General features: G+C 45.0%; 1 protein-coding gene across 1 annotated transcript in view; it reads left to right on the top strand.

Annotated features, from left to right (window-relative positions):
- The first annotated feature begins 638 nt into the window (after window positions 1-638).
- Window positions 639-19,100, top strand: part of ETV5 (ETS variant transcription factor 5) — a 54,338-nt gene continuing 35,876 nt past the window's right edge. The window contains exons 1-4 of the mRNA XM_041002981.1: window positions 639-754; window positions 886-973; window positions 1,087-1,134; window positions 1,236-1,286. Coding sequence (XP_040858915.1) covers window positions 710-754; window positions 886-973; window positions 1,087-1,134; window positions 1,236-1,286 — 232 coding nt within the window. The 5' untranslated portion in view covers window positions 639-709. The remainder of the gene's footprint in view (window positions 755-885; window positions 974-1,086; window positions 1,135-1,235; window positions 1,287-19,100) is intronic.

Raw genomic sequence — 19,100 nt, 5'->3', positions numbered from 1 at the left:
TTTTTTTGGAAGTTGCTGATATCACAGAAAACTAAGTTGTCATGGAGATAATTTGTGACATTATAGACACTGCAAGAGTACACCTGCTTGGGCAGAAGGTTTGGGTTTTTAAATAAAGACTTGTATGTGAAGAGAAGCATACCTCTGATGAATTTCCACCTGGAACTGTGTATAGCATTTTACCACTGACCTACAAAAGACTTTTAGAAACCCCATGTATGTCAGGTTGTTAATTGCCAATAACTTGGTATCCTTTAAACCTAGTTTTTCTACTTCCTGTCACTGAGCTGTCAGAAATTAAATTATCTCTTTTTAAAACCCTACCCTGGAGGATCTTTCGGAGAAGAGAATCTTGAAAGGCACCCTTTTATAATGAGCTAAAATCTTTTTGGGGTAAGGGACAGGCAGTGACAAATGTAGAGGCTTGCTAATGAAGAAAGCAAATGATGAGTGAGTAAATGGCTTTAGTCTGAAGCGTGCCTGTTCCTCAAGCCTCCCAGTGACCGGCAAACCATACACGTGCCTTTTAAGCACGTAAGTGGAATGGTTTTGCACAGGCCTTAAAATTGCTTTATTTCTCTCCCCGCTCTCCCCAGCCCCCCACACAAGTTAAAACTAACAAATTCGTGTAACTGGAGGATTTCTTTTCCCCCAGAAAGTACTCAATGCTGAAACCTTTCACAGTGACATTAGAGACGCTGGAAGCATCATGGATGGATTTTACGATCAGCAAGTCCCTTTTATGGTCCCAGGGGTAAGTTTAGGCAGCTTTCTGTTTGTTTTGTCCTCCCTGTTCAGTTATGCATCTTTCCCTTGTGGGTTCAGAGCGTGGACCCCTTGGGACCTGTCGGCCAGATTCGCGTTTTCACTGTGGGCCTCTTTCAGAAGTCCCGCTCTGAGGAGTGTCGAGGGCGACCTGTGATTGACAGGAAGAGGAAGTTTTTGGACACAGACCTGGCTCATGATTCTGAAGGTAGCGAAGCATTCCTCTCCTGGGTTGTGGCTTCTTCCAGCCCTGCTCCCCTGCCCTCTTCTCCCCAGCAGTAGAAGCATTCTCATTCTGGTGTCTTTTGTTTTTAATTGCAGAGTTGTTTCAAGATCTCAGTCAACTTCAAGAGGCTTGGTTGGCTGAAGGCAAGTTCCTTGGCTATTGTTTTCCGTCTTCAAGCATTTCACTGTGCTTTTCAGTGAGATTTGAACGTCTAAAATTAAAACAACAAAAATCTCTTTTCCAGCACAAGTTCCTGATGATGAACAGTTTGTCCCAGATTTCCAGTCTGATAACTGTAAGTAGCTTCATGGGACTGGCTGGCGGACTTTTTCTAAAATACGCGTTTGGTGTGGATCAGCCAGGTCTAGGATAGTCGTCTCAGCTGGAACTAGCAGAGTTGGGCAGTGGTGTACGTAGCTGTAGTTTTTTATGACCAGACGGAGTTAACCTGGAAAACCTGTTTCATTCCTTTCTGAAATGAGTCCTAAAGTGTCTCCACTCCTCTGCAGGTAAGATTGGCCAAACCTAATTGTGTCTTACATTTCTTTTGACCTGTAGTGTATTGGTGATCCTTCAAAGTGAAAGTGAGTTTAACTCATACAAATATATCATGTTGGACCAAGCATCTGTTGATTAAACATTATCTTTTTTGTTTGTTGTAAGTCTAGTTGTTGATGCAATCATGAACCTGAGGTTTTTCTTTCTATTAAAGGTACAGAAAAGAGTTAATGGAAAATTCCACTTAATTATGGTCTTACCCAGCCTATTGTCCAATTCATTTCTACTTCTAAGCTGATCAAGGTGGCCACAGAGCAACCTGATTGGCTGTCACTTCTCTTGTAGTAGTGCACCTGACTTTGCTGTTCCAAGAGTGAAGACTATTTTTTGGAATGGTCATAAATGTTTGTTACTTGAGATAATAAAATGAAGAAGGGATCTCAAAAGATGGCTTTCAGGGCCGGCCTGGGGAATCCGTCGTTACCTTGATTGTTTGGGGCTGTCCTCAGCAGGTTTGGAAGCTTTTGTGGTCCATCCAGAGCTATCAAGGACAGAGATGGCTGATGAAATTTGAGCAGCACAGGGCTGCTCTAGAGAGCATTAGTCACTGGCGAATGAGCAGGTTTAAGAGAGGCCTGGAGAAAATGCTGCCTCTCTGGAGAGTTGCATCATAGAGAAATTCATGTCTCTTAGTCATAGTTTATAATAGCCAGCACCTGAGCCAGGCATGGATTCGATTTCTCATTTTGTACCAACAGATTCTTCCCAGCTTTGTTTTATCTCTGGAGTGTGGGTATAAAAATGCCAGAAGGAGTCTGGAGTAGCTTTGGGTCTAAGTAAGAAGAGCTGGGTATTTGAAATCTATTAAAAATGAAAGAACGGAAGTCCCAGCTAAACATTCCTTAATGATAGGCCTCATGTCCAAGGCAGAATGCCATGAGACTTTAAAAGGGATTAAACTGTAACCCACAGAGCCTTGGTTGCCTTAGCTTTGTCACAGCTTGCTCTGGGTGTTTTCTATAGGAAAGTAAATGAATTTTAATTATTGCCTTTTGATTGCTTTCAAGTAATTGGGATGCTTGCCATTGGAAGGCTAAATAAAGATAACCCAAATTGTGTGTGTGTGCGCGCGCGTGCACGCCTGTGTGCGCGGACACACATGGTCACAATGAAAGACAGGATTTGTAATTCAGCTTTGTTCCCTGTTGGCTGTTTGGCCAGTTCTCCCTCAGAGCAGTATAAACTGCAGCCTGGGAGGTGGCTTTCTTGGCAGAGATTTTTGAAATTGCTTTTATGACACTTTGGTTTGTGTCTTGGGAACCTAAAGGAACACGGAGGTGTGATGGCTACCTTCAAACTGGACTGTATGTCCTGCAGCCAGAATATGTTCTATAAAGGTGTTAGCAAATGAGATCTATATTTAAAGAGGTGTTTATGTGTGGGAATGGGCTAAAATGAAGAAATCATAAGTGTTTTTGGTTCTTTAGAAATAATTCCTACTTGGCAAATGGGATATGCTAAGTTCTTTAATTAAAATACCAGACCTTAAATGGAGGTGTTTGGGGAAATGGTTCTGCATACCACATATGTATGTGGGCTTGCTTTTTTTTTTTTTTTACACTTTGTTTGCTCTTGCTTTAGGTTCTTCAGGTTGAGCTTTCCTGTCTTTTAAGGATAAAGCAGTGTGTTGAGCAGCCTAGAAAAGCCTCTTAATAATTCTTGCTTTTTCTGTGATTCTCATTGTTTGAGGTGTGGATATTGGAAGAAGGGTAGATGGAGATAGATTGACTTGTGTGAGAGTTTGGTCAAGAACACGAGCGTGGGCTGCTGCAGACCTAAGTTATCCATGCTGGCTGTGGTGCTGGAGTGCAGTTCTGCCTGCTGCCGGGGAGCTGGTGGGGAGCTGGCAGCGCCCACAGCTGGACAACCCACTCTTTACTGCTCTGCTAGCGCTTCCCCCAGGCTCGGGTGGAGGAGCAGCTTCCGTTCCATTTGTCATTTCCTATTTTCTCTAGGATTATTCTACAGGAGGGAAAGAAACTAAGATTTAATGAAACCTTGTGAGTTGTTTTGAATCACCCAATGAGTGAATTACAAATTAAATGTACATTTGTTTGCAGGAGTCAGGAGAATAAACCTCACCCATTCATCAGAAACCTTTGTAACAGATCTTGCCAGAAGCCACTGGAAATGGCCTTTCCTATTATCAATGATGTGATTAATTTTCCACCTTGCATGGGTGAGAGTGTGTCTACAGAAAGAGATACAAAATAATGTGGGTGCAGTTTTTGTTTTGGAACATGAGCTTTGAAGACTAGAGCTTTGTGGGGTTTGTTTTTGCTTTTATAAACACCATAAACTCAAACCTCTAGAGAGATTTTTGTAAATTTTCCAGACTTGGATTTCCTACCCAAAGGCATCCAGTTGTGGGTGTGATTTGAATACTCGAATCCATCATTCTTTACAAGTCTGTGGAGGTGCTTGACCTGCTGTTCATTGCATAGATTGTACCTCCACCTTGCCATATACAGTACATTAGCAAACGTATTCCCTATTTGAAAGGTCAAATTTAAGGAAATAGAAAGTGAAACTTTCATGGAGCAGAGTTCTGACAATGTCCCCATTGCCCTGAAGTAGGTGTAAAGATCCCAGATTGTTGAGGTGGAAATCCCTTAAAAAGGTGATCTTTTACACATGGAGGTGATATTGTTGAAAATCCCTTAACCAAGATACTTGGTTTTGTTTGAGATTTTATAGTTTTTCAGATTTTGTCATATTTATATGGACTTTATTACATGTAAGTTGAACATACTTAATCCGAAAATTTGAAATGCCCAAGTTCTTTGAAATCCACATCTTTAAAAAGATGTGTCTATTTCTTTGAAAGGCAGAGTCACAGAGTGAGAGAGACTTCTACTGTTTCACTCCCAGAAAGTCTGCCACAGCCCGTGCTGCTCCCGGTGGAATCCTAGAGCTAGGAGCTTCATCCAGGACTCCCTTGTGCAGGGGTCCAAGCACTTACACCATGTTCCACTACTTTCCCAGGCACGTTATCAGGGAGCTGGATCAGAAGTGGAGTGGCCGGGACTTGAACTGGAATGCATGTGAGATATGTAAGATACCAGTGTCACAGGTGGCAGCTTAGCTGACTGCATCACCGAATTGCCCTCTCTGAAGATTTCTGAAGGTGATGGCAGCACTGAAAAGATTTCAGACTTACCATTTTACAGATGCCCAACCTGTGTAAGAGCCAGGTAACTGAGGAGACTGAGTAGCAGTATGGGGCAAGCAGGGAAAGGGATAGGTAAGATGAAGAGGAGAAATGATAAAATAATACCCTCATGCTGCCACGAAGCTGCAGAGGCAGGGGTAGCAGCATGCTGTTGCAGGGACCTGGAAATGGCTGTCAGAGAAGCCTTGGGGAGCTGGCCACACCTGTTCTCATCCTTCTGTGATCCGGACCAATTTACTAAATAGCTTGATGCTTTGAGTTTTTAGTGTTTGAAATAAATTATTGAATGAAAAAGTCATGAAACCTGAGATATGTGTACTGATACAGGTTGAGCTGTGTATGTGTAGTGCACATAAATGAATGTGTGTATGTGCACATATTCAGGTGAATGTGTGTGTAACTAAACATGTAAGAAATGGAGCACACAGAGCTAGGAAATCAGGGCCAGTACCTAGATGTGCACATCTCTACTATACATATTCACAGCTTTGGATACAAATCAAAGCCAAACAAGATCTTGAACCCTACACAGGGTAGGAATCAGTGTGAGATAATTTTTCTGATTTATCTGTTTGGATTCTTAATGATATGATACTAGCGTGTTGCCCATATAAATAACAGGGTGATTTTTTTTTAAGTTTTATTTAATTGAAAGAGCAACAGAGAGAGACAGAGAGAGCCTCCATCCACTGATTTTGCTCCCAAAATGGCTGAATCAGCGAGGGCTGAACTAGGCCAAAACCAGGAGCCAGGAGCTTCTTTCAGGTTTCCTAGGTGCAGAGGCCCAAGCACTTGGGTCCTCTCTTGGGTATATTGGGTCCTTTTTCCAGGCCATTAACAGGCAACTGTATTGGAAATGGAGCAGCCTGGATCCAGCATGTGAGCTTTGCGGATAGCAGTTTTAACCACTATGCCAAAATGTTGGCCCTCCAATAACAGTTTTTTTTTAAAATGTTGATTTCAGTTGATTGTTTTTATTGGGAAAAGAAAAGAAACCTCACTCATTCACTTAAGTTGCAAATTTGTGAATACTATCAGCCTCCTGAATGACTAACAAATCTTAGGCTGGAAGAGAGGGCGTGATAACATCTTTACCATCATGGTCTCCATACCAAACACAGAGAGTTGCTTTAAAATACAATGGCCCCCTTTTCCCCTTGAAGTATTCTTTTCTAGATCAATGTTTTCAAAAGAGTAGAGTGATTAGAGGAAGTACAAGTGATTTCCTAAGGACTAATTAGCTGATAAAAATCAACTTTTCATAAATACACTAGAAGGCTGGGGAAATGAGATTAACTCTTAGGACAGCCCCAGAGCCTGAAAACCATTGCTCTTAATTTCTGCCTCACTAGCAGGTTATTTGGCTGTTGGTGTGTGTGTGTAAAAAAATGTGTGAATGTGAGGTTGATGCTCTAGAGGCAGTGGTTTTTCTCTGGGGGTGGCAAAGGTGTGCGTGGAGGAAAGAGGTCACCTCATCTTGGTCCCAGATGGAGTGTAAGAAAAACCGAAAAATGCTTCCCACTGTTCCTTGTGTGGCCCTAGATCATTTCTGTTGGAATGGATCCTCCTAAAGTGGTTTTGTTTTGAAAGGTAAGAGAGAAGACTGCAACAGTTTTGGAGGAATGAGGGAGTCCAGGCTCTTAGTTAATACATCCCAGGAGCCAGTAGTACTGAAGGTGGCAAGGAAGGAAGCAAGGGACAGAAATCCTGAGCGAGACTGGGAGGCCAGATGTTGTGACCCCTGGTGTCAGTCTTGGCTAGTCAGCCCACCACCTTACACCAAGAGGTGGTAAAGGACATTCCAGGACTCCTGAGGGCCAAGGGTCTAAAAAGAGGCAGATGTGTACCAAAACGTGTGGTTGTCTCACTTCAATTGGGCTGGCTTAGAACAGTGGCTTTTTCTCTTACGCTTCTATACATACTGTCCCTCTGCTCTAATAAAATTTAGTAAGCTCTCCACTCCTTTGTATCTGGGGGAAAGACTTAGGCTGGAGAGTGACTTCTACATCCACCAGGCAGATCACTCCACCAAGCAGATCACTTGCATAGGTGCCCAAAGTAACACAATCCTGGCATCAACCAGGAAATTACTGTTTGTCTCCTGCTTGTCAGCATTCTTCAGTTTTACAAGATTAGGACGTGGGTAACACGATCAAGCCCAAATGTGTGCTGTCTGCCATTCCCACCTTCTGGTAGTAGCATTGTTTGGATTCTAGTCCTAGGGGGAAATAATGTTGCTGGGAGCAGGGTGGGATATGCACTTCTTTTCTGGGAGATGGTTCTCTCGGCATGGTTCTCGGGCTTTCATGGTGGCAAAGTACTTGCATTCTTAGAGGCTGACAGCCCCGCCTTGGGCATGCGGCTGCCCTTGAGGCAGCTTGGGCCCCATCTGTGCCCTGGCACACAGCGCTTCTCCACTCAAGATCCAAGGAGCTCAGAGTCTTGTCATGTTGCAACTCCCAGCTCCCAGCTCTTGGACAAGTGCCAGACATGCTGATGCCATTACCGGATTAGGTTGCTTTTTTAAAAATTCATTTTGTGAACTCATCAAGCTCATTTAACAGAGGCTTTGGTCGTCAGTTTCTATCATTGTTCCATCGGCGGAGGCTCTGCTTAAAGGAGTAGCAGCAGGATCCTGGGCTGCTAGCATGTGCAACTGTAAGTTGGTAGGGACAAGACAGTGGACTTGGAAATTAAAGGCAGAGGAGCCCCACTAAGCTAATAAAACAGCCCTCTTAGAAGGAAGAGGCATCTAGGTGGAATATTGCAGCAGAGGGAGCGGGAGGCTTAAGGAATGGGGATTCTGTGATCAGAGTTCCGGGAGGTGCCTCCAATGGTACCATCTAATGAGGTCACTGGAGAGGAGGGGGCACGGGAAGGGGCAGGCACCAAGAGGAGTAAACAGGACTTTTCTGCCAAAAAAGTCTGGGGTTGGGGGTGGTGCGGAAGGAAATGACCCATGAGCTAAAGTTCTATCTTCTGTGTTTGATTCTCAACAAGGAAGGGTGCTTTTCCTTGAGAGAAAGCCTGGTTGTTAGATCAACTGCCCCTGGGGTGACTCTCCAAGGTTTGGGGAAAGTCTCTAGGAAACTGAGTCAGTTTGGGGCCTTGGTTCTTGTCGGGTCTTGGAAGAAATGGCACCCTTTAGCTCCAGAGCTCCACATGCTTCCCTTTTTGGTGTTGCAGAGACATGCTGGAGATTCTGGGTCCCGTGAAAGTGGCCTGCAGCCAAGGAATCTAGTGGTGCCATCCCCTTGGCTGCCTCCCCCCTCCCCTGTCCCGTCCCCTGGAGGAGTTGCCAGTGATGAGAGGCGGTTGAGAGAGAGGTCTAATGCTAGAGAAAGTCCAGCCCGTAGTAGTAGGAGAATTGCCGATGAAGTCTGTCTTGCTTGGGGCAGCACTGGAGAGCTTTGCTTTTCTAGCAGACTTCAGATTTGCACACCCTTACAGATTTCAGCCAGGGTCTTGGCCATTTGAATCTGGGAGTGTCAGGGGGAGTGGAGAAAAGGGCTAGAGAGATAGGGGGGCTGTTGGGAGAAGGCAGGGGCCCCTGCAGTGTGTCAGTGTCTTATATAAACACTGTGCTCTGGGCAAGCAAGTATCCCTGAGGCGACAGCTGGACGCTGGGCACTGTGAGGTCTGCTCCAGCCAGCCAAGCTGCAGATTCCCCCTCTTGCCTGAATGGAGCATTCCAAATTGGTTGTGAATGGAGGGCGGGGCGCACTTGCAGACTTTTTCAATGAATAACCAGACCCCATTGTGCGGCCTGTGGAAAAACAACCAACTCAAACAACACTGGGACTGTTAGAAATATGCTTGTGATTGGCAGCTTGGAGTGCCTCCAGAATTAGTTTCCTTTGGCTTCCCTGCTGCTCCCTGCTCTCCAAGCTCCAGCTTAATGGGGTTTGAGTTTTCTTTTAAGTACTGGCTTTAACCCTCCGACTGCTGGGCTGATCTGCCTGGGTTTATGGGGAGGACTGTGCTGCCCCACCAGGCCCGCCGCTCTTGTCTCCCACTTTAGATCCTGGGTGCCTGGAGGGAGGGAGATGAGAGGACATGCTGGTTTAGCTTGCCCAGGAGAGAGAAGTGTTGAGACTTGATCTGAGAACACTATGCTTTTATCTTTTTCCCGTGGGGGTGTGTGTGTGTGTGTGTGTGTGTGTGTGTGTGTGTGTGTGTGTGCGCAGTTTTAGTTTCCCATTGAAGGTCTTTGCCTGCCCTTCTTCTCTGACTTACTCTCTGTAGCTCAGGCCCAAAGAGGATAGGTACTTCCTTCCTGTTTTGATTTTTGTGTTTTAGGTTTATTTTGTTGAAGAGAGGCAGAGTTACACAAAGACAGAAAGAGATCTTCCATGTGCTAGTTCACTCCCCAAATGGCCGCAGCAGCCAGACCAAAGCTGAGAGCTTCATCAGGTTTTCCTATGATGAACGATTTGGGCCATCCTCAGCTGCCTTCCTGAGTGCATTAGCAGGGAGCTGGACTGGAAGTGGAGTAGCCAGGACTTAAACCAGCACATATGTTGGATGCTGGCTTTGCAGGAAGCAACTTGACCCACTCTGCCACAGAGCCTGTCATCTGGGAGCCCCCCACCCCACACCTTTCCAGCACACACACATTTAAGCTTTATTGTGGGAGTGACAAAGCTGGAATTTTCTCCACTCCTTCTCATTGCTGTTTAATTTCTCACCTTGGTTGAACAAGTGAGGTTTTCAGATAATAGTTTCCAAATTCGGGCTCAGTCACAAGAGAACCTTGCTGTGGCTTCCACCTTTCCTCTCTGGACACGAATGGACTACTTTGCCTCCCCAAAAGGAACATCTTTGGACATACCGGAATGACCCCCCCTCCCCTCCAAACTAAGCGGCCTCCTCCATCAGCAACCAGACCAGGTGCTAGGGATTGCTGTGCTGCAGTAGGGTTTCCCCTTACACATGCTCCAGCACCTTTGCTAACAGCTCCCAGGAGTCCCCAGAGGGCTGCCTGGGCTAGCCCAAGGCTGGGTGAGGAGCCAAAAAGGACCCAGGGTCCTAGTAAGGAGCCTGAGCCAGGTGCAATTACCCAGGACTGTGAAGAGCTCTTCCTCGCTCCCCTCTTGATCCTCCCAGCCGGTTAGTTTTTTTTTTTTTTTTTTTTTTTTTTTTTTTTTGGCACTCATGTTGTGCCGTAGGGGTTTTTTTTTTTCCTACTCTTCCCCTGAAATACTTCCCTTGCTGTAAATTGGTCTTGCAAGTCTGTCTTCCCTTCCCTATTAAAAAAAGAACAGGCCTGGGCAGATTGTCCTTTTGTGAGAGTCTGAAACCTCTCAGGAGGTAACCCTAGATATCAGCCGTGTAAGAGGACGCCTCCGCCACCAGCCAGCCACCAGCCAGCCACGGAGAGCCGCCTTCTCCCGAGGGGCCCCGGGCTGTGGGCTTACATCAACACTTCTCAGCTGAGTGCCTCCAGAAGCTTTGTCATGGCCTGCAAAAACACTCAAGGGTCTTTTAGAAAAGGTAGAACAGGAGACTGGAAGTCACTTCCTTGTAGGGGGGCTCTAACCCAAGTTTTGCTAGTCTGAATTTACTAGAAAATTGGTGACAGCTTGGCTGAGTCCTAGGGATGCATGGAATCGGAGAACATTCCGGCTACTCCCCAGTTCCCTTTTCATTCCTTTCTTCCTCCACCGGTCGTGGAATTTTGTTTCACAAGAAATGTTTGACATATATTTTGACAGTTCTTAAGACTTCATTCCTGCTTCCCAATTTCCATTGTTTTGCTGAAATAAGAAACAAAGCATCTTCCTTAGGCTCTGAGTATCTCCAAAGGCAGACAGGCCCCATCACGTGCTGTTTTCTGTCAGCTTGTGGTAGGCCAGTCTGCACGCCGTCAGCACCCCGTGAATCTGTGCTGCCCACCACCACCACGCTCCCCATTCTGGTCCCTGCTCACCTGGCTTCCAGCAGCCCCGACATTAGCCTCCAGTGGGTGAAAGAGCAGTTCTGAAGGAATCTCCAAACCTGAGAGTCCTTGGGATGACCTTTGAGATAAATGGGGGGGAAAGTAAAACAAAGTAAAATGAAAAAAGACCCCCCCCAAAAGAAAAACATCCCAAACTGTACAACACCAAAAACCTAGTTAGGGCTATTTCTCATTTCTGTTTCCTCTTTTAAGCACATCTACCAGGCAATTGTTCTAAGGCTGCATTTAGACTGAGCAGCTAATGCTATGTTTCCCAAGGAGCTTGCATGTGCTAGGAAACGAGTGGCAGTGAAGGCACCCTGGACACACTTGCATGGTCTCCTCTGCTTCTGGAAAGGTGGGGCTAAGGACAGAAGGCAGTGATTGGGGGTTGGGGAGAAGCTAATTACCCTAGGGTCTGTTTCGACTCCTGTCAGATCTCCGTGGTGATTTTTACATTGGAAGTTGGCAGATAACAGTTTTGCCCCAGTGCTTAAAGCCTGTCTCAAGGACCAGTTCCTCTGCAGTGCCAGGTTAGATGAGAATTCTATCAGCTGGGAGTAAATTCTAGAGAGGATGTTAAAGCTGAAGGTTTCCTTTTGCTGCTTATTTCCTTTCAGGAAAAAATGCCCCATTTCCTCTTCCTGGTTGCGTGTGTTCCCCTATGAACAGCCCTTCATGGTGAAGTCCGCCATGGCAGATGTCAGCCTCTGGTGAAGGAAGCATCCTCTTGGGAGAACAAGACTTTTGATCTTGAAATCACATAGACATCTACCATATTGGTCAAGGGGAAAGGAATCAAGTGTTGGTTCAAACAAATCTACCTTTTGGGTCCTACAGTGGGGAAAATCAGCAAACACCCCAAGGAGTGGACAGCTGGCTCTGTGTCTCTGACTCTAACCCTGCCCATGCTGCTTGAAATGCCAGGTGCATTAGAAACCAGAATGAACCATGTTTTCATCTGGACTTTTCTTGAAGTCAGCTTTGTAGAGTTGAACGAACCTTTTCCCTGACTATTGTAAAATGCTTTGGTTTCTCTACGAGCTACAAGTTCTGGGAGGTGACACACTTAGGCAATTAGAAATATTCCTTCTGTTCAAAATCTTTTCCTAAAGAAAGGTCCCCATAGCTGTGAATCCATGAATGCTACCTCTCTCTTCTGCGTTTTAATTTCTAACGTTTACATTCAAGGCTCCTGGGTGACTATTTTTAGAATTCCACAGCAACAATTCTAGATTGTTAGGATAAACGAGTTCTTTGGAAAAAGGGAACTGCACAGATCTAAGCTGTTTCAGAAATAAAGCTGAAATCTGGAGAGAGTTTGAGCTAGGAAGCAAATGTGAAATTAGTTCATTTGAATGTGTCAAAAGAAAGATTTCTCTATTGTCATTCAGTTTTCTTCCTTATTTGATAAGAGATAGTTTCTGTTTAGACAGGACTCCTTACAAAATGCAGTTTTATTTAATCTTTTTCATATATCATATATAGATATATATTTGAAAGTCAGATTTTTACAGAGACAGACAAAGATCTTCCATTTGCTGGTTCACTCCCCAAGTAGCTGCAATGGCTAGAGTGGAGCCAATCCAAAGCCAGGAGCCAGGAACTTCTTCCATGTCTCCCACACAAGTGCAGGGTCCCAAAACCTTGGGACGTCCTCAACTGCCTTCCCAGGCCATAAGCAGGGAGTTGGATGGGAAGTGGAGCTGCTAGGATACGAACTGACACCCATTGGGGATCTTGGCACATGCAAGGAGATGACTTTAACCACCAGGCTATTGTGCTGGGCCAAAGATGCAGTTTTATTCCAAGACTGAGATACAAATTATTCAGTAATAGTCATTCCTGCTCCCAGCTTGCCATCCGTGGATCAAGACATTCCTGATTGAGCACAGGTGCTCATTGTAGTCTCCTCACTCATGACCTCTTTGGGGAGGAAGAAAGAATTGGTACCAGTACAAAGGATTGCCTTCCTTCTGTTTTAGCCAGACTTAGAATAGAAGCCTTTGAAAATCACCCTTGTCATTACTGTTAGCATGGATGGAGGTAAAGAAAGGAGGAGGCCAGGATCCCAAATCCCATTGAGCAACCAAAGGCCATGACTTGCCAACATGATGGTGAGCTTGCCCTCGATGACTGTTTGCTCTAGAGGTCTATAGCAAGTCAGTGTGTGCCTCCCTGTGCACAGACACGTGGAGGGCTGGAGTGTTTCCCACCTCATGCGACAGAAGAGGTAGACAGTCATGCAATCAGAGCTATGCCTCCGCTGAATGTTCCACCATCTGTCCTTGTGGCACAGGTGCCACCCTTCATCTAGGCTAGGAAAGGTCCACACTTGGACTGGCCAGCCTGAGTGGTCCTATGCTTTGAGTTGGGTTACAGTTGGAGATGCCACAGAGGCCTCCCTAAGCTGACTCTTATAGGTGGAGTTTAGCTTTTCAGGCCCTGACTTAGTGTTTCAGTTGGTGATTTGATGGTGAGATATTGTGCGCTTGTTCTCAGGCCTGGGAGAGGCTGTCTGTGGAAGGAGAGCAAGGCAAAGGAGGAAATGTTTGGCTGGATGTTGTAGTTATTGAGCCCCTCCAAACTGCCTCCCTTGCTTGCGTGCTAGGAAGTCATTAAATAGATATAAACGTCACAGTGTGCTCCATTTCCCGTAGAGGGTAACGCTCCTGTCAAATCATCCCCATTCCCATGAAGAAAAAGGGGCAGGTGTTTGGCTTAGCAGTTAAGATGCCATGTCCCATGCCAAAGAATCTGCTTTTCAATCCCAGTTCTGGCTCCTCCTGCTAGCTAGTGCAGACCCACTCTGGGGAGGGAGCAGGTGACACCTCAAGAACTTGGGTTACTGTTCCCAGCCTAGAAGATCCTGGACTGAACTGCCAGCTCTGGCTTCAACCTGGCCTGGCTCTACCTGTGGGCATTTGGGGAGTGAACTAACAGATGGGAGCTCTCTGTCTTTCTGCCTGTATCTGTCTGCCTCTTAAAATTAAATAAAGGGAAAAAAAAATGAAGCCCCTTGGTATGTGTGAAATAATGATTTCCTTTGTTTCACTCTGGCCAGAAGAGCTTTTTTCTGGAGTCTCATGGAGGTCCCAACCCTCAAGCCAAAATTGTTAGTGTTCTTGGGCACTTTCAGAGCTGTGTTTCTCCAGTGTTGACACCATCTGTCTCATGGAGTCCACATCCCGAGGGGCTGTGTACACATGCAACTTAGAAGTACTGCATTTTCCGGAAGCAGTGTGCACTCTGCATCACATTGTCATCGAGGTGTGGGCCAACAGCTCTCCTCCCACTCCCCTCCCCTTATAGGACACAATGCTGTATGAGCCTAGTCACATCAGGCTAGTCACAACCTAGACCACACTGCTGCTGTCAGAGATTTAAGGTTATCTGAGGTTAACAGGAAATGGAAGAGAGGGTTATGGAGCGTGGCCTCCTGGTATTAACTTCTCTGTGGTATCAGTTCTCTCGTTTAATTTAAAACCCAGGTAGGGGACATTCTATCAATAATTCTTAATTCCTGTGTCCTGGGGAAAATTCCACTACCTTTGCAGGTAGCTTTTTGGAGACACTTCAGATACCTCTCTACAAATGTATGCATCTCTAAGTTTTTATTTGTTGTTGTTGTTTTCTTCTAAGCTCTTTTTCCTTCCTTTCATTTCTGACGTTATATTCAAGGCCTCTGGGTTTTCATGTTCAGTTAGAATTTACTGTTGTGCCTGAAAACTGTGTTTCTACCTCCCTGTTTATAACGCGAGAGTGAATTCTCCAGAGACAGAGTCTGCACATCTTCAAACAAGATACCTACCATTTTTTTTTTAATTTTATTAATTGTACTGCATTATGTGACACTGTTATGGGCACTGGAATTCCCCTCCCCAAACCCTCTCCCCATGGTGGATTTCTCCACCTTGTTGCATTACCACAGTTCAAATTCGGTTGTGAAGATACCTACCATTTTTAAAAGATGAAGAGAGCGAGAGATTTTGACCTTCTTTTCGCTGGTTTACTTCCTAAGTGCACACAGCGGACAGGGCTATTGCAATACCAGGATCCAGGAGCTTCATCCAGGCCTCCCGCGTGGTTGCCAGGAGCCTGAGAACTTGGGCTCATCATTTGTTGATTTCCCCAGTGTGTTAGTAGGGAATTTCTCAGAAAAAGCAGTCAGAGCTTCACTGACACTTCAGTAAGGAGGGATGCCAAGTCTTGCCAGTGGCAGCTTAGCCTCTTGTACCACAGTGCCTGCCTCCACTAGCATTTTTTACTAGCAGCCCACCAACAAAATTGTTGGGTTTAACAGCCTAAAAGTCATCCAAAAATGGTTCTGAATCTTATATTCTTAAACACTTGGTTATAAGTGCATATACTCTCGTGGGCAGCAAAGTTATTTCCTTCCCTCACTTTAGATGTTTCTGTATTAAGATCCACCTCTAGCTGTATTAGTTATTATTTATTCCCTAGGTATTTTCTTGCAGGAGTTATCAGAATTTAAAATAAAAAAGAAATCTTAGACCAATGTAACCCTAGCCATATTTGTTGGATCTGTTTATTCCATAGTCCATGCTGTGGTAATAGGTTCAAAACCTTTGCTTTTCACTTGTACTGACTATGTTATTTGCAAGTTCCTAGGTCTAAATGCTGTCAATAGAGTGGAGTTGTTTGTCTAAACATCCATTCCTGGGGCCTCTTCTGCTGACTCTAGTGGTTTTTTTTCCCCTCCCCTCCACTATATGGGAGAAATCTGATTCCTGGAGCCAGACATTCCAGGAACTGGCTTGCATAGTTCCTTACTTGACTCTTATGTATTATATGAAAGACAATACTGGCTATAGTAGGATTTCTATTCTGTAATTGTTGGTGAACTTTGCTACCTCATGGTTGATCTTACACCCGAAGCTTTGAAATAAATGAGGCATCTTCAAACAGTTCAGACGAAATGAATAGTAAGAAAAAAACTTTGCCTAAATTTCATTTTTTTAAACGAGCAAAATTAACATCCTTTTTCCACAATCTTTGTGAAGCACCCTCATGTACCACCAGGTACAACCAGTCCTTTGGGTGGCAACCAGTCCTTTGGCCCTTTGGCTGTTGTGGCTCTATGGAGAGTGAAGCAGCAGGTGGAAGATCTCCAACAGGGATGCAGAGACTCAAGGATTTAGGCCCTCTGCCACCTTCTCAGGCCTTTACCAAGGTGCTGAGTGGGAAATGGAGCAGCCAGGACTTGAATTGGCACCTGTATGAGATGTTGGTGCTGCATAGTCTACTATGCTGTGATGCTTGCCGCTCCTTCAAGTATTTTAATGTAATGAGCTATACCCCTCCCATCACCATGATTGATCACTAGTTTGAAATCCTGAACAATGCAGATGTGTCAGTCCTGAGGCATTCTTTCATTAATCTAGTGGTACCAGATCCTATCCTACAGCCGGGCCTTGCTTGCTTCACTTGACCTGGCACAAGTGCAATTTTTTTTGAAGTTTGAGTTTGCAGAAAGCTCCTACACTGAACCCTCAATCCCTATACAAGGAAACCAAAAATTAATGGAAAATTGTCCTCTTAATTGCACTTTTTTAAAGATTTATTTTTATTGGAAAGTCAAATATACAGAAAGGAAGAGACAGAGGAAGATCTGATGTCTGATGATTCACTCCCCAAGTGGCCACAACAGCCAAAGCTGAGCCAATCTGAAGCCAGGAGCCAGCAGCCTCTTCCAGGTCTCCTACATGGGTGCAGGGTCCTGAGGCTTTGGGCTATCCTCGATTGCTTTTCCAGGCCATAAGCAGGGAGCTGGATGGGAAGCAGGGCCACCAGGATTAGAACCAGTGTCCATATGGGATCTTGGCATGTGCATGCAAGGACTTTAGCTGCTAGGCTACCATTCTGGGCCCTTTAATTGCATTTTCTATGATATTATGAAGGTTTCTCCTGGGTGGTGTACTCGCCTTGCTGTGGGCTATACCAGGTTTTGTCACACCTCCTTGGAGTTGTGGAGGTGGTTGAGGGGATCTGATTCCACTCTAAACTCCTACTGCCATCCCTGCCTCTCAAAACATCATTGCACTGGTGAGTCTCCAAGCCAGTCAGCATCCTTTAGCACAGTTTAGTTCTCACCCTACTCCATTCCTTCCAGTCTCCTAGCTTCATAAGTTACATCGATCGGGCTGGAACCCAGAGAGACTCTGTGTCCCACTTTATCTCAGAGTAGCACCAGCCTAAGTGTCCCATTTCAAGCTGCCCCTTTCTGGTCCTGGCTCTGTTCAGTTTTCAGGACAGAAAAGGCCAGACCAGCTAGGTGCTTTTTTATTTACTTATTTTCTTTTTATTTTAAAGCCTGAGTTACAGAGAGAAGGAGGTACAGAGATCTTCTATTCTCTGGTTCACTCCCCAGATGGCTGCAGTGTCTGCGGCTGAGCCAGGAGCTTCTTCTGGGTTGATCGCTCATATGGGTACAGGGTCCCAAAATTTGAGCCATCTTCCATTGCTTTCCCAAGCCATAAACAGGAAACTGGATTGAAAGTGAAGCAACTGGGACATGAACCCCCAAGCCCATATCATGCTGGCGCTGTATTCGGAAGCTTAGCCTAATGTGTCACAGCCCCCTCCCTGCTTCTGCCACAAACCAGCTGCTTTTAAGAGGGGAGTGTTCCCTAATTCTTTTCTAACTCTGCCAGCCCTTTCAGGTTGGTGATGGCTGCAGGCCAGAGGGGCTGTGTTCATGTGTGAATGCATGGTTTCAAAGTTCTTAGCATTTCTAGCTTTAGTATTATCAGACACAAGGTAAAAAATTTTGTTTCTTCTTTTTCCTCCTCTCTCCTCCCCTCCCAATGTGTCAAGAGGCAGGGTATAGAATGCCTGTCTTGTTAGTTGCTCCTAAGAAACATTTTGCTAAATTTGCTTTATCTCTGCCTCGATCTGCTTCACTTGAAAGCGAGTTGCAAGCGTTATGAAACTTCACTCCCCAATACATAAGCACGTATCTCCAATTGAAAACATCTCCTTACACAGCATAACAACTTTAATTTTTAATCTGTAATATTCAAAATCACCCAGTTACCCTCAGATATGTTTTGTAGCTGGTGTTGATCCTGTTTTTGATCTAGGATTCAGGTTGGAATTACACTTCACATTTATTCTTATACTTTGTCTTCTTTAACCTATACTTCCCCTTTTTAATTTTTTTCCTCTCCCTCCCCCCCCCCCCCCCCCGTCAACGTTGACAATTTTGAAAAGTCTTGCTAGTTATTTTGCAGTTGTTGGCTTTCTTTTTAGAGCATGTTTTTGGTATCTGGCCTGAAAATCTGTAATGTTGATTCTCTTCTCACATCCATGTTATTGTGTTGAGCTTAATGCACTGGTAGAAGAACAAAGAGAATCAGAGGGAGGTCAACAGGTAAGGCAGTTTGTGTATGTTTGAGGGGAAGGACTTTGGGGAGTTCACCAGACACTTCAGCATAACTTGAACTTAATAGTTGATTTTGTTATTTATGAATGATGGTTTTCATTGTATTCAATCTGAAAATTAGGCTTATAGAGCTTAGTAGCCTCTGATCTTGAAGAAAACGACACATCCTCTCATGCCTACTCCAATTTTGCATTTAGAAGTTGTGTCCTCTGGGCCCGGCGTGGTAGTCTAGTGGCTAAATCCTCGCCTTGCATCTACTGGGATTCCATACGGGCAGCATTTTGTGTCCCTGCAGCTCCACTTCCCATCCAGCTCCCTGCTTGTAGCTTGAGAATACAGTAGAGGATGGCCCAAAGCCTTAGGACCCTGCACCTGCATGGGAGATCTGGAAGAGGTTCCTGGCTCATGGCTTCGGATTGGCTTAGCTCCAGCTGTTGGAGCATCTTGGGGAATAAACCAGTGGATGGAAGATCTTTCTCCTTCTTTCTATATCTGCCTTTCTAATAAAAATAAATAATTAAAAAAAAAAAAGAGAGTGAGAATTGTATCCCCTAACTAAAATCTGCTAGCATTTCTAGTTGTTTTTGGCAAGTGTTGCTAGACAGGCCTGGTGTGAACCATTCATACAAGTTTGAGTCAGCCTCAAGTTTGCTTTGGAAGTAGGTGTCTCCTCTTCCAGCTGTGTGTTTTAATGCTATTCAAAGCACAGCATCCATGGGTGCATTCTCTCTTAAGGTCATGCCTAGTATACACTTGGTTCACTTGCATATTCTTTGGGCCCTCTGGCCTCTGTCACTTGTATACTTAGATAAGTTAAGGTTAAGTCAGGGAAGAACCCATACCTGCTTCTTGTTTGGGCTGGTTTGGAGGCAGGAGGGATACTGCACTTGGGTTGTACCAGTTCTGTGTTTACATTCACCTGCCTCTGTGCTTCATAACCTTTCTGTGCCTTCTTCCATATGTTCCACTCTGCCCCAACTAAAGCCTAGGGTGGGCAAAATGCCTTTTCCCAGAGAAGAGAGAGAGAGACATCTTC

The sequence above is a fragment of the Ochotona curzoniae genome, unplaced genomic scaffold (genome assembly GCF_017591425.1).
Source record: "Ochotona curzoniae isolate NIBS_2020 unplaced genomic scaffold, NIBS_Ocur_1.0 scaffold_2587, whole genome shotgun sequence".
In the NCBI taxonomy this organism is placed as follows: Eukaryota; Metazoa; Chordata; class Mammalia; order Lagomorpha; family Ochotonidae; genus Ochotona; species Ochotona curzoniae.
The sequence above is the reverse complement of the archived record's forward strand: the minus strand, read 5'-3'. Positions and strand labels throughout refer to the sequence as shown.